Source organism: Orycteropus afer, unplaced genomic scaffold, assembly GCF_000298275.1.
Source record: "Orycteropus afer afer isolate SDZICR_OR568_19922 unplaced genomic scaffold, OryAfe1.0 scaffold00105, whole genome shotgun sequence".
NCBI lineage: Eukaryota > Metazoa > Chordata > Mammalia > Tubulidentata > Orycteropodidae > Orycteropus > Orycteropus afer.
Window position 1 is genome coordinate 5,765,557 of NW_006921692.1, and position 24,296 is coordinate 5,789,852.

The window sequence follows — 24,296 nt, forward strand, 5'->3', positions numbered from 1 at the left end:
CAAACCCACCAGCCACTCCTCGGAAGGAAGGTTGGGCAATCCTACTTCCGTAGTGATAACTGCCTCGGAAACCCAACGAGGGGTCGCTATGAGTCAGGGCCAACTCGAGGGCACATAACAACAACAACATCACTACGGAAATAGATTGCCCAACCTTCCTTCCAAGGAGTGGCTGGTGGATTTGAACCACCAGCCTTCTGGTTAGCAGTCAAATGCCTTAGGCACTACGTCACCAGAGCTCCTTACTAAAACTCTTTACTTCTGAAAACTAAATGTCGAATCATGGTGCCCACTTAAATAATAGTGGTGTTATTCTCTTCTTGATGGGCTTTGATTGATGTAAACACTGAAAAAGAGCATCTCTCCACTTAGCTACTATGAAAACAGATTTTCATCTCACCTAAGGTTCAAAATATCTTATTGAAATAGAAATATGGACTTGTCCCCGTTACAAACGATTGTCAAGTTATGAAAAATGTAATCATTACAATACATTATTATATTTAAGTATAAAAGCTCTGAATTGCAATCTTTGTCATTGAGTGGCATATTTTAAATGAAGAGTAATATCCCAGGTCTCCTTAGAAAGCTTAATGCTTAAAAACAATTTTATCTAGCGATGAACAATGAGAAAAAGTATTATAAAATACATTTTGAGTATGCTATGAAGAATATGAACATAATGCAGAATTAAATTTAGAGCAATTAAGAGTAGATTTTGAAGATTTTTCTTAAATGCTTTAATACAGCCATCATCATTTCAGTTTGCAGTTTTAATGAAAAGAAGCTATATGCACTGACTTTTTTGATGAGTATTATTAAATAAGTACACATTATCCAGCGGTCTCTTTGGTTACACCAAAGTTGAGGATCATCTAAAGGTAAACACAAATAGTAGCTTTAATGAATATCTGTACTTAAATGTACTTTGATGGTGAGTGTTGTAACATGCTAAAGTCTGAGGTTTGAGTGCAACAGAAACTGTACTGCATTGAGACATTCCACCTACATTGCAGTCATGAAGTCTGAATAAGAGTAGTTTTAGATATGTGAACGTGTTTTGGGTCAGTACTTTTCGCATTGAATGCATTCTCTGACCTGTTTCACTAAATAAAATATCAAAGTGCACATGTATTTACATAACTAAATTGCATCTAAAAGTTCTGTTAAAAGACATTTTCTATAGATCTGTGTAATTAATTGGCATACTTCTTTATACATCCCAGAAAAGATCATCCTTATTTAGGTCATCCTTAATATCAATTATGACTTACGTGAATGAACCAGAATTTTAAAAGTTTCTAAAATAGTAGGATATGAAAACCAGATATGCACTCAGGTATCAAAGCAAAATATTAGCTGTATTTTATCAGAAGCACTTTAATTAGATAATTAATCAATTAAAAAAAGATTTTTTGAGACATTGACAATTATTATAAAGAAAAACTGCTCAAGCTAAAATGTAAATAGCATATCTGAGTAGATACTGGCTAGATGGTTTAGGTTGCTAACTATCTAAATGCTGTATTTCCAAAGGATGATCATTGGATATTCCACAGTTCAAAGTTATCTTTCTATCAACAACAGTAGCAATTTCAAATACCCTTAATCGGTATACTCTTCAAGCCACCAAGACAGATATATTTTGTTACTTTTTCTTTTTCTGTAAGTCAACTAAGAAAGGGAAAGGAACTGTGATTAACTGAGCTAAATATGCATGCCAAAGCTGGATAATAGATAAGAAAGACCAAAGATGAATTGATGCCTTTGAATTATGGTGTTGGAGAAGAATATTAAATATACCATTACTATGGGAAGAATAAACAAAACTGTCTTGGAAAAAGTATAGCCAGAATGTTACTTAGAAGGGAGGATGATTCATCTCACGGACTTTGGGCATGTTATCAAAAGGGCCTAGTCCTTGGAGAAGGACATCATGCTTGTAAAGTAGAGGATCCGCAAAAAAGAGGAAGACCCACAGCAAGATAGATTGACATCGTGGCTGCAACAATGGGCTCATACATAGCAATGAGTGTGAGGATGACACAGGACTGGGAAGTGTTTCATTCTATTGTACACTGGGTCATTGTGAGTCTGAGTCAACTTGATGGCACCCAGTAACAACACCTGCGCTTGATGTAGTACATACATTCTTTCACATAAGCCTTAGGCTAGCTCTATTTTATGGGTAAAAACTCAAATTCAGAAAGGTAAAATGAATTTTTCATGGCTAGTCCTGGGGAGCTCTGGTGGTGTAGTGCCTAAGGCATGTGACTGCTAACCAGAAGGCTGGTGGTTCAAACCCACCAGCTACTCCTCAGAATGAAGGTTGGGCAATCTACTTCCATAGTGATACTGCTTTGGAAACCCAAGGAGAGGTCGCTATGAGTCGGTTCTGACTCCACGGCAGTGAGTTTGGTTTTGTTTGTTAGTCCTGGTAGCACAGTGGTTAAGTGCTTGGCTGCTAACCAAAAGGTTGAAACCCACTAGCTTCTTCATGGGAGAAAGATATGGCAGTCTGCCTCCATAAAGATTACAGCCTTGGAAACTCTGTGGGGCATTGCTCTGTGCTACAGGGCTGGTATAACTTGAAATTCACTCTATGGCAACAGGTTTGGTTTTTTGGTGTAGTAAATAGCAGATTCTCTGACTCCAAACCCATTCCTCTCTACCATGCTGCAGCAATGCAAATTAATTATAATCATTACGAAGTAAGGTATACCTTTATTGCTTTAAAAATTATAAACATTTATGAGTTACTCAAATATATCATGAGGCAAACTTATTGCATAATTTTATATAGCATATCAATTTTATATTTCTAAAAATTACACTTAACAGTTTTCTCTTATTCATTTTTTTTATACCACAAACCTTAACTGTGTGCTTATATGTGTCTCCTGTACTAAATACTGGGGCAAATAAAATACAACAGGAAGCAAAATAAAATCACACATGCTGTCATGGCACATGCCCTGTAGTGGAAGAGACATACATTTAACAAATGATCACACACAAAAAATCAAAGCATAGAATGTGATAAGTGTTATTAATGAAAAGTAAAGAGTGATAGGTAGAAGAATAATTAGCAGAAGTGTGGAGGAATGAGGAGACTGAGGGGTCAGGTTTTCTACCTGCTAGCCCACAGTTTCTTTGAACACATTTATTTAGGCATATGGGACAGTGAGGATTTAATATTCACTGAAGTTTCTAGTTTGGCAGAGTGAACTTACTGTGAGTCGGGGAATCTGGGAGGGAGAGCGGAGTAGGGAGTGAAGATAATGAATTTGGAGCATTTGAAATTCCTAGGACTTTATGATCTACAAAGGAGTGGAGGAAATCCATTGAGTGTGGAGTAAAAGAAAGATAAGCAGTGGGAATTTAGATTTGGGGATTATACACAAAGAGCGGGCAGGTAAAACTGAGCTGGCCTCTGCAAGGTGGACTGGATTTGAAGAGAAGAGAAAAAAAATTAAATACTTCCTATCGAAAACATTAGCTAAGTTAGTCAGCATTTATGAAAGTGTGTGCTTCAAACACGTATTTCTGAAGCATGATAGTAAGTGCTTCTTCTGAAAACAAATATAAGCAAGCGTACTGTCAGCAATGGTTTTGGAAAGCACATTAAAGTTTATAAGCCTTTTATATACTAATGTGCCTCATTTCCCAAACGTATTGGGCCATTGAACTTTTCTCTTAAGGAATATTTTATAGGAGTGCTATTCTACAGAAGACCCATTTGGAAACACTGGGTTGTTGTTTAAAGACTTACACTTAAGAATGTTTATGACATTTTGGTGAGCAGGCTGGAGTGACAGGCTGGAGTGTAAACAAGAGAAGATTTAAATGAGGAAGAGTGAAATACATATATCCATTGATAGGGCTGGTGGGTCGGAAGTACTCAAAGCTAGAGAAAGGGAGCCATTGTAAACTATTCATTAGAAGAAAGGCAGTAGGAAGAGTGAGGTTTGGAAGCCTGGGATGAATTGAGGAGGGAGATCAGCAAAGACAGGAAATGGAGAAGCTGCCTAAGAATGAAGTGATAAGGACCTGAGAGAGCTGCCTGGCAAATATAAGGAAAGCGTAAAACTGAGATACATTTTGAGAGAAGGAATTATGGGACTTGGTAACAGATTAGATTAAAAGAAGAAAAGGTCAACATTAACAATCCAGTTTTTGGCCTGGGAGAGGACAAAAGATATGTGGAAGAATGGAGCCAAAACCCTAACAGTATTATGGCTAAAGTACTTCCCAACACCCTGCTGGATTTCTAGAAAACAGAACATAACATTGTCTGAGAGCACAGTCATATCCCTTCAAGTGTTTTCAATTAAATGGCAGAGACTAAACAATTTTAAGATTTCTTTTGAGTACAAACCTAAAATGTTAAGTTCATAATGCCATGTCCAGTCCTCAAGTGGTCAAAAAACAAGCTCCAAACTCATAATTGGGCAAGATGTCAACCATGTTGAAATTAAATTTTTTTAATCTAAAACTGCTGAAGGAGACATGAACAGTTTCTTGGTAATCTTCATTAAAATGCCCTACATTAAATCTTGCATTTACAGTTTCACATTCAGCAACAAGCTAAAAATCACACATTTTCAAATTCTAAGGAGAAATTAGTTTTAGATTTATTTGCTTTCCTTCCAGATGTGTTAGTGCCCAAGGGCTTTGACAACTACAAGTCATTGTTTTACAGAGTAAAAAAGAGGGCTGCAAAAAATTGCATGCATGATTTTTTTCCAAAAAAAAAAAATATACCTGCTTTCTTTTTTCCAGGTGACATTTACAAAGAGGAAATTTGGGTTGATGAAGAAGGCTTATGAGCTGAGCGTGCTGTGTGACTGTGAGATTGCGTTGATCATCTTTAACAGCACCAACAAGCTGTTCCAGTACGCCAGCACCGACATGGACAAGGTGCTGCTCAAGTACACGGAGTACAATGAGCCGCATGAGAGCCGGACAAACTCAGACATTGTGGAGGTGAGAGGGCGAGCTTGGTGAGCCCTGAGCTCCAGTGGAGCCTCCTGGTGTTAGGTCCTTCCCCACTACACACACATACACACATATACATGCAAACGTGTGCACACATGTAGGCACATGCCCACATACACCTTCCTTTTCATATGATTTTCGTATTCCCACAGAGATACCAGGGTTATCACCCAGCTATTCCTCCACCCCAACTCTGTAGTTCTCTCTCCTCCTCAAAATGCATGGTAGAGTGATACTATAATAGGGAAAACGTAGAATCTGGTCCATGATGGAAATCAAGTGCCAATGTCTTGTTTCATCCTTCATTGCCTGACAGTGTAACACCATGGTTGTGAACTATGGATAGGGGATGTTGTTGTTGTTGTTATGTGCAGTCTAGTCAGACCGACTCATAGCAACCCCTCCTTGGGTTTCCAGGGCAGTATCACTACAGAAAGAGGTTGCCTACCTTCCTTCCGAAGAGTGGCTGGTGGGTTTGAACCTCCAGCCTTCTGGTTAGCAGTCAAATGCCTTAGGCACTATGCGACCAGAGCTCCCTATGGGTAGGGGATAGCTCACCACATTTAGATTGCTTAATTTAAATAATCATTTTCCAAAATAATCACAGAAAAAATATACTTCAATGTGAGCTCACCCAAACCTTGCCCTTCAGTTTTTCACTTTATGTCTGTTCTTTCTATTTAATTCTTCCTAGCACTTTACTGGGAGCTCTGGTAGCATAGTGGCTAAGGCACTTGACTGCTAACCAGAAGGCTGGTGGTTCAAACCCACCAGCCACTCCTCGGAAGGAAGGTTGGGCAATCCTACTTCCGTAGTGATACTGCCTCGGAAACCCAAGGAGGGGTCCCTATGAGTCAGGGCTGACTCGACGGCACATAACAACAACAACAACAACAGCACTTTACTGCTGAAAGAGTAAAGACCGTTGTTATAGAAGTGTTCTCCCCAAAATTATATAGCAATGAAAACTGTTAACATACATGGGAATCAGAAACCTAATGAAAATGACTCTTTTCATTATTAGCTATTGTGTTTTATCAAAGTGAGATTTAAAACATTAATTGTGTTAAAAATAAATTTCACGTTAAAACTTTTATTTTAGATTCGTTATCACAAGTGATAATGCCATACAGTATTGGTCGACACTTTTTAAACTTGCCCAACATGTATCTGACTTAAGTGCTACTGCCCTATAGTTTCGTAAGCAATAAACACTAAACCAGGAAAAGAAGAGTTATAGTAAAAAAGAAGTGTAACTATTCCCATCTTCCTACTTTCCTCACCTGTCTATCTACGTCTGGTTTCCTAGATTGTGCCTGCTTTCGTAGAATTAAAAGAAAATTTTTAAATGTTTGAAAAGTATGTATTCGGGTCATTTTGCCAGAATACAAGTCATTCTTGCCACTATTTAGACTGGTTCCATACTATGAAAAAAAAATAGTACCAATGCTGATCAAATTACCTACCACATCCTTCTTCCTTTTACACAATCTATTTAAAACTAGTTCTCATTTTTCTGCTTTTATTTGGAAGCTTTTCAAAAGTTTAGAGCTGACCAATTTACTTTTGCCTAACAATGTCAAGCAAATAATTTCAGAGAATCTAAAATGAAGACTATAAGGTAATATGTGCTTAAAAATACTTTACGCTTTGCATTACTGTGCATCATTTTCTAGTTAGCTTGTCATTGAATTGTGTGCTTGCCTTGATTTTGAAATTCAAGATAAATTGTAAAATTGACCTGCCATGTATTTCATGTGGTATTTTATCCATGTGAACATATATACATAAAAATACATAAATATACGTGAATGTGAACATAATCCGTCGGTTATCAAATTTCATAGGTGCTTTTGTGTGTGTATGAGCACATATTTAACATAAATTCTAGAAACAAAACAATTCTATATTTCAAAACTACATTTCACTATGGAAACCATCACAACAAAAATTTCAGACAACAAAAGTATTTGAGTTGGAATTTGTTATTAGGCTTGAACTATTCCAGTCCTTAAATCAAAAATAAGAATTTGCTTTCTTAAAGGACTTGAAACTCTAGAAAATGTGTCTACAAGGGTTTTTCTCGGGAGGATACAAACTCTTCTATATGGCCTAAAGACTGATTTAAAACTTCATATAGTGTTATTGTTTGCTGTCAAGTCAGACCTGACGCATAGCGACCCCTCCTTGGGTTTCCGAGGCAGTATCACTAACGGAAGTAGATTGCCCAATCTTCCTTCCAAGGAGTTGCTGGTGGGTTTGAACCACTAGCCTTCTGGTTAGCAGTCAAGTGCCTTAGGCACTATGCTAGCAGAGCTCCTCTTGGACAGATGGGTATCTTAGAGTCAGATGTATTTAGAAGCCAACAGAAGATCCCTGTGTTAAGAGCAAGAAGTCCTGCTTTTGAATCATTGCTTTACACTGTTGTACCACTTGACAAGTTAGCTAACTCCCTGGGTTTATCTCATCTCAAAAATAAAGGGGTTTAATTTGCAAGTCCTTCCCAACATTATAATTCTTTAAAAAGCAATACTTTAAAACAGCAGCTTCATTTTCTTGCATTTAACATGAACAGTTTAAAGCATCTGACTCTCTTAGAAAGACATTCTGGGCCTCCAGACATTGTGAGTCTGCCTTGTTCAACTACCTGAACCACACTTTCTCCCCACATTTGACTTTTCCACATTTTAGTAATAACAGAGATGATGGAGAAAGGCATAAACTTGATAAAATTTTACATCAGTCACACATAGAGCATGTTTCAAAGCATCAAAATCAGAATATTTATAATACTTGATAGGAGCTCTGGTGGCGTAGTGCCTCAGGCATTTGACTGCTAACCAGACGGCTAGTGATTAAAACCCACCAGCCACTCTTCGGAAGGAAGGTTGGACAATCTGCTTCTGTAATGATTGTTGTTGTTGTTGTTGTTATGTGCCGTCGAGTCAGTCCTGACTCATAGTGACCCCTCCTTGGGTTTCTGAGGCAGTACCACTACGGAAGTAGGATTGCCCAACCTTCCTTCCGAGGAGTGGCTGGTGGGTTTGAACCGCCAGCCTTCTGGTTAGCAGTCAAGTGCCTTAGCCACTATGCTACCAGAGCTCCCTCCGTAATGATACCACCTCAGATGATACCACCTCAGAAACCCAAGGAGGGGTCGCTATGAGTCAGATCCAACTCGGCGGCAGTGAGATAATACTTGATGGAAGAGAAAGGACTTGGATGGGAAGCTGCATTTAGGTTTACCTAATAAGTTTGTCAGCCTCTGTAGAACCAAGGCATAAAGTGGGCTGGAGGCTGAAGAACCTGTGATACATCAGGGACTTGAGGAATCCATTCGTAGAATGGATCTAACATGAAGTTGAGAGTTAAGGTAGTTTACCGCTCCTGGGTAAAATTTTAAATCCTATTTATTTTAATTTAATGGAATGCATTTAACTGAGTAAGTTTAATGAGGAGCATAATATGTTTCATGAAGGGTCATTAGTTTTATATTTCCCATTTGGACTATTACCCCTCTCCCTTAACCCTCTAAAAACAGTTTACTCATAGGGAAAAAAAAAAAAAAAGAAGTGGAGGGAAAGGGAGAAATAATAAGATTCCCAACATTTGTACTGAAATACAAATTTCTGGGCCATACCAGAGAAATGTTATAGGGTCATAGGAAATTGTGCAGTATGTGGGTGTTGAAAAAGATTCCTTCTCTTAGCAAAAAAGCTGTGTAATTATCATGTCTTTGCTTGATAATTAGCACTACTGTTACAATGGTACAAAGACTCACAACCACTGAACAGACACACTACAATAGTTTATTATTATTATTATTATTACATTATAATGCAGCATGAATATCTGTTTAGATACAATATGTAAATATGCCAGATTTAGTAAATGTGTTAAATTTTTAATCCATTGGTTAAAAAAAAGAAAGAAAACATAAAGTTATTGTATCAAAAGCACTTCTTTTGAAGAAAGTCTGTTTTCTTTAACTCTGTGACATGTATTGTTGTTGTTGTTATGTGCCGTTGAGTCAGACCCGACACATAGTGACCCCTCCTTGGATTTCCGAGGCAGTATCACTACGGAAGTAGATTGCCCCATCTTCCTTCCGAGGAGTGGCTGGTGGGTTTGAACCGCTAGCCTTCTGGTTAGCAGTCAAGCGCCTTAGGCACTATGCTACCAGAGCTCCTTCTGTGACATGTATACTGGGTATTTACTCAAAATGCTGACATATGAAGCTGTTGGGATTCAGTAGGGACTCTGATGCCATTAATGAACTGCCACTCTCATTACTTCCAACTCTCTAGCTCCATGCCTTGTTTCTTAGCTGCCTTGCTACCCGAACAATTTACATTGGGCACTATTTCTGGAAGAAGATGTGGTTTTTGAGCGGTTAGGATGACCTGATGTATGCAAGTCCCCAAAATGTGCTGATAGGCCATACCTCCATTCAGCAGCCATTTAGCTAGCTAGTGCTGGGCAGTGCTCAACATTGCACAAGGGATTCTGAAAAACAAGACAGATACTGTCATTAAGGCTGTGAAACATACATACAAAAATCAGCTTGGGAACAAATAGCAACCTTGTTAAGCTACCAAGTGAACAAGCTACCAACATGCAGGCATAGGCCAAACAAGTCAATAACATTCATTCAAGCAGGTCATTTGTCTGTCAGATCATTCCAGGTGATCATTAGAGTGACAGAAGTCTTGAAATACCACCATATCCAGCACACAATCTTTAGCTACAAAATCCATATGGGAGTGTCATTTAGCACCTAGCCAGAAGAGACTTCTCACCCCTCAGTGACTCAGAGATTCTGTTGTCTCCAGGCCCAAGTGGAGTGACTAAGCCTAGGAGGGGAGTAAAATATGAAGCGCTCTGCTGTTCCTCAGGAGATTCAATTATGACTTGTAACTCTGGGGACGAAACCTTTGACTCAATAGAGGATTATTGGCTTTTTTCTTTTTTTTTTTTTTAAGGTGCAAAAATGGACAAGAACTGCATGTATCTGTGTGTGGGAGATAATATTTACATGAACTATTACATACAGTCACCTGAAACCTATTTAGATTTAAACACATCTAAAAACGGTTGTCCCTGCAAAATATTTCTTTGCACAGTGATAATTAAGGCCTGAATTAGGACTGGAAAGGCCCTAAAATAACTTTGGACCTTTATTGCTTCACAGTGCTACTGGGGTTAACAGCAAACTACCTACCTTTATGTAGTTTGGTTAAAATTGGTTAGTGCAATTTTTGTTGAAAAGCAAAGGTAGCAGATGGTAGAATTGGACTTCTTTACAAATGTCATATTAAAAATATAAAGGATAGAAGTAAAATATGTCTGTTTTACTTCAGCTTTAGTTGAGCTTGAACTAATTAAATAGTTCCAACTTTGTACTTATAAAAACATGGATTTGCAAAATTAGTTTTGTGTATAGGAGCTCTGATAGCATAGTGCCTAAGGCACTTGACTGCTAACCAGAAAGCTGGAGGTTCAAACCCACCAGCCACTCCTCAGAAGGAAGATGGGGCAATCTACTTCCATAGTGATACTGCCTCAGAAACCCAAGGAGGGGTCGCTATGAGTCGGGTCTGACTCGACGGCAAACAACAACAACAACAATAGGAGCCCTGTTGGTGCCGGGGTTAAGTGCTTGGCCGCTGTTCTGGTTATCTAGTGCCGCTATGACAGGAATATACCACCAATAGGATGGCTTAAACAAATAGGAGTTTATTCTCTTACAGTTTGGAGGCTTTAAGTCTGAGTTCAAAGTGCCAGGCTCTAGGGGCTGGGTGAAAGCCCTCAACCTTGGGCTTCAGCTCTGCTCCCTGCTCCCAGCCCACTGAAGCTGGAGGCTTTCCTTCACTTAGCTGCTGGCTGCTGAGGCTGACAAGCCCAGGGTTGACAAGTAAAAGGGCACAGTCCTGATGTTACAAAACCACATGGCAGGCCATGAATTCAAGTCCACTGAAAGTCCCAATGTCAGCAGAGCATGGCAGGCTGCTGAACAATGACATGGCTACATGCAGGGTTCAAGCATGCCATAAGCTAGAGACCATTCCCAAAGCTTCTGCTTATATGTGGGAAGGGGACCACATCCCTAAAGCAGCTACTCAGCTACTTGTGGTAGATCCCACCATGGAGTGGATTCCCAGTCTCATCATGGGGAATAACTACCACCAGCTGCCCAGCTACTCAACCAGGCCCAACCAAGTTGACATACAACTTTAACTTCCACAGCTGCTAACTGAAATAAAGGTCGGGGATTTGAACCACTAGCCACTCCATAGGCGTTCTGGTGGCATAGTGCATAAGGCATTTGACTGCTAACCAGAAGTCTGGCAGTTAAAACCCACCAGCCACTCCTCAGAAGGAAGGTTGGGCAATATACTTCCATAGTGATACCTCCTCAGAGACCCAAGGAGGGGTCACTATGAGTCGGATCCAACTCGACAGCAATGTGTTTGGTTTTGGTTTAGCCACTCCATGGGAGAGAGATGAGGCAGTCTACTTCTATAAAGATTTGCAGCCTTGGAAACCCTATGGGGCAGTTCTGCTCTGTTCTCTAGGGTCTCTATGAGTTGGAATCCACTCAACAGCAATGGGGCATATATAAATGTGTGTTATACACAGATCCTTCTCTTAAGAGTAAAACTACATTCATTATTTGTTTGCTCACTTGTCGAATTCATTAATGCATTCAGTGAACAAAGTTTGCTGAATCCCTACCATGTGCTATGTGCCATGGAATGACCAGAGCTAAAAACTGAACAAGGCCCCTCTAGGATACTCTGTGCTTAAGATGGTTCACAAAGCCATGTGTGATCTGACTGCTGTATTTCTCTCTGTCTCTCCATCCTCACTTTTTTTCTATTTCCTCCAATCAATCCTCTTCTCCTTATCTAGCCTATACTCAAATTGTAGTAAACATGTTTATATTCCTCAGCTTCTCTAAGGTTTCTCAGTTTTGTTTGACACTTTCCTTCCTGGGTTTCTGCTTGGCTTTTGCGTATCCTTCATTCAAGTCAGGTCCCACTCTATACTTTTGGAAAGTCATCTTTGAACTCTCTTATCACCATACACCTGTGTTCTCTGCCTGTATCACAACTGCAGGAAGTTCTCTTTCCCCTCAGAGCATGATTGAAATTTCATCCAACTGCCTGTCCAGAGCTAGATTTTAAACTCCTGGAGACAGGGAGGGGGCTGTGCACATGTTGTTGACTATCATATTCCTCACTGTTTAATGTGATGTCTAGAGTGTGCAGGCCCTCAAAGAGTTTTGGTGCAATATATAAACAGGGAAGAGACAGGCAAGTTACCAAGCAATTGTCATATAACATAATATTACTTGTTTTAAGTATGAAAAAATGCCTTTATAGTTCTAAAGAAACACTTCAATTGGAATTGGATTAGTTTTTTTAAAGCACTATACTGAAATAATCTAGATCTCTGCTGCTCAGTATAGTAGTCACTAGTCACTTGAATGAATTAAAATTAAATAAAATGTAAAGCTCAGTTCCTCAGTGGCACTAGTCACATTTCAAATGCTCAATAGTCACAAGTAGGTAGCGGCTACCAAATTAAACAGGACAAATATAGCGTGCTGTTGATTATCACAGAAAATTTGATGAGACAGCTCCAGTCTAGATTATTGAAATGTGAAGAAAGACATTTAAACTAATTGTGTTCTCAAATTAACACCAAGATTAATTCTTTAATGTAAAATTGGAGGAATACATTTCAGAAGTGAAGAATGGTGTATAGAACCCAGATCGTAAATGTTCCCATTGAGACACAAATTGGGATTTAAACGCTCACTGTAAAGCTAAGCACACGTTTTACTCCTAAACCAGTAACCCCACAATCAGTAAACTTCTTATCTGGTCAGAAAGTGCTTGCAAGTTGCCAGAGCTGACTGCGAACACTAACCATGAGTGCTAGGTAGTATCTGTTGGTTTTTACTTTATTTGAAGCTTGTGAACAGAATTGATAGGTACTTCTTATTACGGTTTAAATTTACTTGAAGCAAATTGGACCACTCTGTAACTTTAAAATTAGTAAATTGATTTCTTCAGAAAAGCGGAGGTATTCTTAAAGTGGAATGAAAGTCTTTCTTAGATTTATTTTAAAACTTGATTGGAACAATTCTCATTGCAAGTTGCTTAGTAAATCTGCTTTGTCCTCTGTGGAAACAAATTTACCATTGTTCTTAAATAGGTAATACTGAAAAAAATGAACCAAAAATTCATACATTCCATTAAGATTTAAACTTTGTCAATGTTGAGGCACTCAAGGAAAAGGGTAAAAAAAGGAATTTGTTAAAAAAGAGAAAATGAATGTTTTTCCTGCATTTTAATTCATTTTTGTTTATATATCTTTAAAAGACTTTTCTTTTATATGAATATAAATCATATTTATATTTATTGCCCAAAGTCTAAAAGAATAAATGAATCTAAAATTTTAAAAATATATTCATATTCCTTATAACTATACCACAATGGATTTTTATTAATTGAATTTGAAGACCCATTTTTTAAAAGTAATACTCTTGCTTAATGAATGCTTAATTTGCATGTATTTTGTAAACATTAAAAGCTGCTTCACATCTCATTTATTAAGAAAATAATCATTGCTCAACAAATAATAATGTGCAAGTTAAATTACTTAAGTTACATGTACAAGGCAATAAAACTCAATTTCCCCTCATCTGCTGTTGCAGTTCTAATGGCTTATAGGCATTAGTGCTAAGAATAGTAAGACAAAGAATTACTTAATAACAGTAACAGCAGCAAAGACAGGTTTCCAAATACAGCCCTTTTTGTCAGTAATGTAACTTCTTTATCAGCATTATCACCGTTTTGTCTTTATTATTTATATGAACCTTCTTGAACTAGCACAAAGCAAAGTTCACATGTTTTTTTTTCCTAATTTCTGGGAGTAGAAGAGTGTTCTGGTTACCTAGTGCTGCTCTGACAAGAAATATACCACAAATACAATGGCTTTAACAAACAGGAGTTTATTGCTACAATTTGGAGGCTTTAAGTCCAAGTTCAAAGTGCCAGGCTCTAGGGCTGGGTGAAAGTCCCTCAACCTTGGGATCCAGCTCTGCCTCCTGCTCCCGGCCCAATGGAGCTAGAGGCGTTTCTTCACTCAAACAGCTGTTGGCTGCTGAGGCTGAGAAGCCCCAAGGTTGACAAGTAAAAAGGCACAGTCCCCATGTTACCAGACCACATGGCAGGCCATTAGCTTAAGTCCATTGTAAGTCCCAAGGTCAGCAGAGCATGGCAGACTGCTGAGCAACGACACGGCTACATGTAGGGTCCAAGTGTGCCATAGACTAGAGACCATTCCCAAAGGCTTCTGCTTATATACAGGAAGCAGACCACATACCCAAAGGCAGCTTCCCAGCTGCTTCTGGTAGATCCCACCATGGAGTTGATTGCCAATCTCCTCATGGGGATTAACTACCACCAGTTGCCCAGCCACTCGACCAGGCCCAGCCAAGTTGACACACAAACCAAACTACTACAAAGGGGAAAAATGTTTAGGCTGGATCATAATCATCAGTTTTCAATATTGCATGTGCAACTTAACGTTGAGCAATGTATTTGCACTAGGGTTACATTCTAGCCATTAAGAGCACCTAAGTACAAGTGACGTCGTTTGGTTTGAAAATATATCACATAAGACAAGAGTAGAACATTGTGCTTTTTCAGGATTGATTACTGAACATATGTTGTGATGTGCCCTCGAGTCAAACCCAACTCATAGCGACCCCTCCCTGGGTTTCCAAGGCAGTATCACTATGGAAGTAGATTGCCCAACCTTCCTTCTGAGGAGTGGTAAATTTTAGGAACAATCCAGAGTCCTTCCCAAAGTCAGAATAAAGAGTGACGGCTCTTTTAATCTAAGGAGTGTTTATTATTTCAATTACCTCACTTCATTGTATTTTCTTTAATATCATTACAAGTCTCTTTCCCTTCCCTGAGGGCCATGGCAATGTTTTAGTCATCTCTGTAACTCCAGCTGCCAGCTCAATGTCTGGCACATTGTAAACATTCAGTAAATATGTATTTTATATATGTATGTACTGAACTGACATGCAGTTCACTACATATGTATGTTAAAGTTCTTCACTTTAACAACTTGCTGAAAATAGTTATTGTTGTTATTGTTGTTGTTATGTGCCTTCGAGTCGGACCCGACTCATAACGACCCCTCCTTGGGTTTCCAAGGCAGTATCACTATGGAAGTAGATTGCCCAACCTTCCTTCCGAGGAGTGGCTGGTGGGTTTGAACCACCAGCCTTCTGGTTAGCAGTCAAGTGCCTTAGGCACTACGCTACCAGAGCTCCCAAAAAAAAAAAAAGCCCCAAGGTTGACAAGTAACAAGGCACAGTCCCGATGTTACCAGACCACATGGCAGGCCATTAGCTTAAGTCCATTGTAAGTCCCAGGGTCGACAGAGCATGGCAAGCTGCTGAGCAACGACACGGCTACATGCAGGGTCCAAGCGTGCATGAAAATGGTTATAGCATGGAGAAAATAAAAGAAATTCACAAAGTTTTCTTTGTTGAACTTAGATTAGATGTGTTCTAATAATAATAAAACTGAGAATCTTTCAAGTAAACCAGAGATGAATAAAGATTCTTACTGTGTGTGTTGCGGGGGGGAACCAAATAGAGATATTGATTGTAGTGGTGATGGAAAAGAAAGAATTTTCAGACCAAACACATTGATTCGTGAGGAAGAGAAAAGTAACCTGTTAGTGTTTTGGTCAAGGTTTGGTAAGAAGGATCAGTGAATCTCAAGGACACCCCTCTGGAGAGTCTGAAGCACCAGAGATCTTGCTAAAATGTTGTTTCTGATCCATTGGGTAAGGCCCAACCAAGAGTCTGCACTTATAAGAAGCTGCCAGGTGATGCTGATTCTCCTGGTCTGTGCATCAAACCTTTGAGTAGCAAATATCTCAACATCCCTTCTGAACATCATTTTCCTCGGCATGGAGTTTAAAAGCACATTTGTAGAGTATTTCTCCTTGATAGTTTTACTAAGGGTTAGAATCATACAATATGATGTATTATTTAAACAGATATTCGGTGAAACTAATTCTTGAAAAGAAGTATATTAGGTTTCCTTAGAAATGTGATATAAAGAGGCCTATCATTACCTAATTAGGTAAATGACTGCTGTGAGGACTGCATTTCCTGGCCTGGTTCCCTCCCTAGTGAGTGCCCATCAGTGGTAGTGGCCGCCTGGAGCATGTTTTCAAGAGGACTCTGAGTCCATGTCCATACTCAGCCGCGAAGTGTGATGTGATTGCCTAGGGATGTCTGCCATAGTGAGGAGGGGTACTGTCAATAACGAAAGATGCCTTCCTCGTTATCCTCATTGCCAAAATAATTCATAGGACATTCTGGGATAAGACTTAGTAAGACTTGATCATTAAAAAAGACTGTCATTAGAAAAATGCTGCATATGTCTACAACAGATTGAGTGGATATATTACTGGAAATATATTTATATCTCATTTTACTGATTGCTGTTTTTCATATTATCCAGTTATGTCTCAAAGACAATTGGTGTAATTCTGTACTATCCTTAAATTTAGCCACCTGATGGAAGTTTTGGATAAGGAAAAAAATTCTCTGTCAATTATTTCTAAAGGTCATAGAGTTAATGACTAGCTAGGAGGTTAATTAGATTCTGAAAACCTCTTCATATCAATTAAATCTCTTACCTTTACGTTTTAGTAAATAAACTCAGTAACTATTCAGAGCTACTGTTTTAGCATAAGAAACATTCTGAACAGTAAACTATACAATTAGTGTCTCCTTTTTTTTCACTCACATCTAAGACAATATTAGTACCAAAAAAACTGGTATATGAATTAATAATAGTAACTCCTATTACAGAATTTCTGAATTAGACACTTTTTTTTTCCAAAATAGCATACAAAGTATGCCATAGTCACAAACAGATGTTCCCACTATGACCTCAAGGAAACCATTTCATAGAGAAACTGAAGCCCGAGTTACCTTGAGAATGAGCCACTACTCTGAAACTAGCTGCACTCCCAGTCATTTTCTAGTTCAGAGCCTAACTCTTTTCAAGGTCACTGTACACATTTATAAATAAATTATTAGCAGCAATGATATGACAATTATAGACCCAGCTCTTTCTGTTATGTGAATTCTCTTTGGATAATATACCCAGATTTCAGATGAAATTATATAGACCTGCACTAATTAAAAAGGTAGCCACTAGCCACATGTGGCTATTTAAATTAAAATTAATTGAAACTAAATACAATTAAAAACTGATTTCCTCATCCTAACCACATTTCAAATGCTTAATAGCTCCATGCAGCTAAACCAAAAAGAACAGATCCACTGCCACCCAACTCCTAGTGACACCAACTTGTTAGAACTGGCCCATACAGTTACCAAGGCTGTAAATCTTTACAGAAACAGCCTGCCTCATCTTTACTCTGTGGAGCAGCTGGTTAGTGTAAACCATTGACCTTTTAGTTAGCAGCCAAGTGCTTGAACCACTGCGCTACCATCTTGGTCAGGGCAGGCATAGAACATGTCCGTCATCACACAAACCTTCCTTTGGACAGCTGTAGGTGGTGAAACTGGTGAACATAGTGCTATTGTTTATTGAGGTAACTAGCGTGGTGATTGATGGAATCAACCTAATAAAGGGCATGTAAAGTGGAGAGGGTGTTCATGGCCTTTTTATCTTTTATTCCTGCAGCAGACTTTTATTGCACACTCACAAATGTGTCAGACTTGTGCTAGGACAGAGAAAACCAATCAGGAAAACTGAGTCACTCCATCAGTATTTACTGCAAATAACAGAATATTTGTTAAAGTAAATGTGATTTTGTGGAGCAAGATGAGAGGATGGGGGGCAGGGGGAGGGGAACACTAGGGCTGGAATTCCCCTGAGGAAGAAGAGAAAATGGAGACAGGGACAGGAAAGAAAAGTAGTGAAGAAACAGACAAGCTGTGTTCATTCTGAACTTTTCCAACACAAAGGAGAAGAGCATGCTTGCCCACAATTTCTTCTGATTTTTCCTAATTATATATGTAAGGAATTTAATCTTCATCCAGGTTTCATGTTTGGGTCTGCCTTACATATGAGTTCTAGATAAATTTCATGTGAGGGGAAAAGAAAGCTGCATAGTGATTTTTGTAAAGAATGTGTTGAAGCATTATTATGAGAGTTCATCGTGTAAATTTCATGAATTGCAACTTTAAACACACCACAAATTGGGAAAAGATAGAGATCAGAAATGTTTAAGTTACAGAGATATCATGAACATTATAATTCTGTAACTTAAGGCAGGTTCCTCAAACCTCTTTGGGCTTCTGGCTCCTCCTCTGGGTTAGTATTGTCTACCTTATGTTCTTCACAAGGCTGTTGTGAAGATTACTGAGGATTATGGGTTATAAAAGATGTCAGAGCCCATTATACACTGTAAAGTTATGTAAGGTATTTTTTTAACATCAAGGGAAAAGGTTAGGTTCTAAATTATGTTTCAGCAAAGGAGAGAGGGAACAGATTTTTAATTTTAGATGATTGTATAGCATTTTAAATTAATAAGTATTTCATTTAATAACTAAATATAGTATTATATACATAAATATAGAGTTTTATATAAATGAAGATGATCTACCAAAGGCTCGAATGTTGCAAGCATTGTGAGGCTGGCCCAGGCCCAGGCAGTGTTTTGTCCTGTTGTACGTAGGGTTGCTATGAGTCAGAGCCGACTCAACAGCACCTAAAACCACCACCACGAAAGGTCAATTAATTGATTCTTCCCCCTTTTTTACAAGCATTTATGAAATGCTTTCTATGTGCAAATATTGCACCAAGTATCGTGGGAGATAGAATGATTGTGACCTATTCACTGCCCTCCAAGGTCCAGGTTGGACAAAACATAAACAGTATTTGTTCTTTCGTTCAGAAGGCATTGATGAACATGAAAACAAGGTGCCAAGCATTGTCCTAGCTACTGGTGACGTATCTGTGATCACAACATCCAGTAGACTGAATTATATGACATAGACAAAGTACAGTTGGGATATCAAGAGAACATAAGGAATTCCACTTCTAAGTCTTTGAAAACATCTCATGGTGGATTTTAGAGGGACATATGACCTTAAAGCTTAAGAAGAGTAGGTTCATCCTGGTAAATCTGTCTATGAGCATATATTTCTATTTAAAGAAAATGTAAGACTCATAAAAGTAATGATAAATAGACACCTAAATGGCTATGTGTCTATATACATTATGTGAGCATAGATACACAAGTAGGACTGTGTGTAATATATGTATGTAGCAGCCTTTATTTTGGTTTCCCATTGGCACTGGATTTTTTTAATATATGGTTTCTTCGTAAACATGTGATTATAATTTCTAGAGACATTCCATAGAATACAAATGTTAGAAAAATGCAGTGCATGTAATTGCCTCTAAATTTGATAAAAGATTCTCTTGAGCTGAGAATGAAAATTTTAAAGCTGTCCTTCATTTAACTTTACAGATGAATTTTTGTTGTTGTTGTTTCGTTTTTTGTTTTTTTTTCTTTGTTTTTTTTTCTCTCTCTCTAAATTCTAAAACATGATAAATCTGGCAGAGAGGCTGGAAAATTGTTACATGCTTGTGTAACATTCTTATAACCTAATAGTTCTACAACTTTTCTCTCAATTTAATCATTGAAGAATGTTCCTTGTTTTTGTAGTCACTGTTTCACATAGTAACAGCTTGTTGTATTTTGGTCTGTTTGCCAGAGGGTAGGTTTATTTTTAAAACCCTGAACTCTGAATTTTTCTTTATTTTTCCAAGATTGAACGCAGCTGAAATGCCTGGAGTTACAGGTTGAAGGCTGCTTTACAATATGTGGAGGAAAGCTTTATTCCGTCCTCCTCCCTTTGTGTTTTTTTGTTGTTGTTGTTGGGTTTTTTTTTAATTTTTCCCTAACAAATGTCTTCTAACTGGTAGTTGTCTAAAAATAGAAAACTGCCTAACTAAAAATAGCTTAGCTCTCAGTCGTGCCAAGGAAAATGGAGAGGAATAGGCGTGGAATAGAAGGCTGAGTAATCCAGTCCTATTCATTCAGAGAAACCTTTGAGAATGCAGGCGATGATAAAGTGCCCTCAAAAAACCACAGGCCTGACTCTCTCTCTCTTTTCAGACTTCTAGGTGCCAATAAACATTTTAGCCCCAGGGTATTTTTTTTTTTCCTCATAGGTTGTAAACATTTTCTGAAAGACAAGGCTTTGTTTCACAGAACCTGACAAACTGCCATAACTAACTAACTTTCTGAAGGTCTTTTGAAAAATTCATAATTGTAAGATGTATTTTAAAAGAGCATCTTAAATGAAAGTCTTATAAAATAATGTACATCATGTAATAATTAAGAGGAAACTATGTTATAATAAAAGCCACTTACTGCTTGTGATTAAACTCTAGAAACTTTAAAGAGTTTCACAGAAAGATTATTCCTGTGAGTCATTGTAGTTTAAGAGAGCAGATGACTTATTTTAGGTGAGCTCCCTGAAACATAAAATCCTTTGTTGAATATATATCCCCCCTTGATATGCCAATATTTAGTCCTAACATGATAATTTTCACCCAAGCTGATTTTCATTTTTAAAGTGGAATAGAAACTACTTGGAAAATTAACATTTTGAAAAGGGGATGGCTTTCAGTTTAAAGAAACAGAATTTTGAGAAAGCCGTAGATACATAGATAGATAGAGATACAGATCTGTGGATATGTAGATATAGATATGCCAGGTTTGCAATGGTAACCCTTTTCTTTCCCCCCTTACTTTGTTTTGCTTGACTAATCTGAATAACCAGGTCAAACATAGCAACAGGGTGTGGAAATGTCAGCACAGTTCATGGGGTTACACGGATCTGAGCATTGTTATGTTCAGTTCCTGTAAAGCTGCTTGTGATAAGACTCTTGAGACAAAGGACGATAGTTGATGGAAAGAGACTTAAATCATTGCTAGAAGAATCAAGGTCCTTGTATCTGTGTACATCGACTCTTCTGGTCTCCTTCCGTCTTGTAAAGCATTTTGTCGTCTTGCATGTTGGCCCCCTACTGCTCTTTGTAATGGATGCAGACCACAAGTGATTCCTTTATGCAGTATACAGGGTATAATTGTGTCTGTGTGGTGTATTAGTAATTACCAAGCTGAATTCCCATATTGTATCTTTACTGCAGTCGTGGAAAAATAGGACATACAACCCTGCAGAACCATTTTCAACCTAGATAGTAAGCCAGTTAGAGCTATAATCCAGGGACAAAGCCTTTTATATGCACACTTTTTAAACAAAATTTTCATTGTTAAGTCTCTTGTATTATGCGGGATACATTCCATTTTGAAAATAATTACCTTTCATTTTGTATTATTCTCTTTCAACTTTTCAGCAAAATCATTCTAATATGAAAATGTTGGCTATTTTTAATTGCTAAAATAAAAAATTGTTTTAATGCTGCTAGATGTGATAGTGATATGAACTATATTAATTATGTTACACTATTACATAGGGAGAATAATACATTAATTACATTCATAAACATTAAATATAATTATTTTCATACCATTTTTAACTTAGTGGTATTTTCTTATGTAATTTATTGATCTAGTATCAAGCATTGTTAAACTTCAGAAAAAGCTGACAATACTTTGTTACCGTAAACAGATATAAATAATTTCTTTGCTATAAAATTTGCATCCATCCTTTATGTATTATGTAGCTAATATTGATTTGACTACCTCCTAATCATTAGGGATTTAAAATGTCTACAGTATTATTTATCTATAGTAAAACAGAAAACAATGCAAGAAGGTCGGTTTAAGTACAAGATGGTACATTTATTCTATGCAAAAATACTTATAATGCCAATTAAGAACTATTAATAAGTTAGCAAATAAACTAATGTAGACTTTGCATTAGTGATAATTAGTGTAATTAGATGTATTTTGTCAGTTATTATTTAAAGCACTGAAGATTTTCATTTCATTTTTATTTTCAAATCTAAAAGTGGCTTTCCAGTGTGTGTATTCTAGAAACTAACTTTCACTTTTATCGGCAGTTATTTTTATTCAGACAACAATTATTAGATTTCTAGGATGTACATAAATTGCTCATATGCAAGTTCAAGTTGAAGCTGAAGAAAATTAAAACAAATCAATGGGACCTGAATTATGACCTTGAGTATATACTGCCTGAATTTAGAGACCATCTCAAGAATAGACTTGATGCGTTGAAAACTAATTACTGAACACCTGACAGATTGTGAGATGAAATCAAGGGCATCATACATAAAAGAAAGCAAAAGGCCATTTTAAAAATTAGTAAGAAAGAAAAAACTTAAATAGGTGTCACAAGAGAGTCTGAATGTAGAGTAGCTAAAGTAAACAAAAAAAAATGATGAAGTAGAAGAGCTGAACAGAAGATTTCAAAGGGTAGCTCAGGAAGATAAGGTAATACAGTGAAAATGCAAAGACCTGCAGTTAGAAAACCAAAAGGGAAGAGCGGGCTTGGAATTTCTCAAAGTAAAACAACTAAAGAAAAAGTCAAGCGTTGAGTTGCAACATTGAACAAATATTGAGGGATGCAGAAGATGCAAAGATTGAAGGTTAAAAAAATACAGAGTCACTGTACCAAAGAGAACTGGTTGGCATTCAGCCATTTCAGGCCGTAGCATATGATCAAGAACCAGTGTTGAAGGATAAAGTCCAAGCTGCACTGAAGGCACTGGCACAAAAAAAAAAAGTCTCCAGGAATTGATGAAATACCAATTGAGATGTTTCAACAAACAGATACAATGCTGGAAGCACTCATTTGTCTATGCCAAGAAATTTGCAGGACAGCTACCTGGCCAGTTGACTGAAAGAAATACTTATTTGTGCCCATTCCAAAGAAGGGTGATCCAACAGAATGCAGAAATTATGGAACAATATCATTAATATCACCTGCATGTGAAATTTTACTGAAGAAAATTCAAGAACAGTTGATGCTACACGTTGATAGGAAACTAGTAGGCAGTCACACTGGATTCAGAGGAGGACATGAAGTAAGGGATATCATTGCTGATGTCAAATGGATCTTGTCTGAAAGCAGAGAATACCAAAAAGATATTTTCCTGTGTTTTGTTGACTATGCAAAGGTATTCAAATGTGTGGGCCATAACAAATTATGAAAAGCATTGTGAAGAACAGGAATTCCAGAACACTTAATTGTGCTCATGAGGAACCTGTTCATAGACCAAGAGGCAGTCATTAGAACAGAAAAGGGGATACAGGTTTAAGATCAGGAAAGGTGTGTGTCTGTTTTGTGTTCTTTCACCATACTTATTCATTCTGTGTGCTGAGTAAGTAACTGAGAAGCTGGACTATATGAAGAAGAATGTAGCATCAAGTTTGGAGGAAGACTGATTAATAATCTGTGATAGGCAGATGACACAACCTTGGTTAGTGAAAGTAAAGGAGGCTTGAAGCACTTACTGATGAAGATCGAACACTACAGCCTTCAAAATACATTATATCCTTAATAGAAAGAGAACAAAAGTCCTCACAACCGCACCAATAAACAACATCATGATAAACAGAGAAAATATTAAAGTTGTTAAGTATTTCACTTTTCTTAGATTCACAGTCAGTGCCCATGGAAGCAGCAGTCAAGAAATCTAATGTCATATTGCATTTGGCAAATCTGCTGCAAAAGAGTTTTAAGCAGTGTTGAAAAACAAAGATGTCACCTTGAGGACTGAGGTGTACCTGAACCAAGCCATAGTATTTTCAGTTGTCTTGTGTGCAATCCAAAGCTGGATGATGAATAAGGAACACCGAAGAATTGATGCCTTTGAATTATGATGTTGGTGAAGAATAATGAATACAGGCAGTACCAGGATTACGAGTGGTCAACTTACAGACAACTCCTACTTGCCTTTCATTCAGTGTCATGAAATTTGCCTTCGCTTTGAAATGACTGAACCAGTCCCTCAAACCAAAAACCAAATTCACTGCCATCAAGTCAATTCTGACTCACAGCAACCCCCTTTGGGTTTCCGAGGTGGTAAATCTTTACAGAAGGAGATCTCCGTTCTTTCCGCAGACTGCTCACAGCAAATTCTTCATCACAATCACCGTCACTCACGGCACGTGCAGCCTTTAAGTTATTGACAGGTCTTGGACCCTTTTCTTGCACTAAAATAAGACTAAATGAAAGCCATATGCACCTAATCCAACTTCCCTACAACTTC

At 37.8% G+C, this 24,296-nt stretch overlaps 1 protein-coding gene across 1 annotated transcript in view; it reads left to right on the forward strand.

The window, feature by feature from the left end:
* Positions 1-24,296, forward strand: part of MEF2C (myocyte enhancer factor 2C) — a 113,785-nt gene that overhangs the window by 16,774 nt on the left and 72,715 nt on the right. Inside the window, exon 2 of the mRNA XM_042781323.1 lies at positions 4,783-4,986. Within this exon, the coding sequence (XP_042637257.1) occupies positions 4,783-4,986 (204 nt within the window). The remainder of the gene's footprint in view (positions 1-4,782; positions 4,987-24,296) is intronic.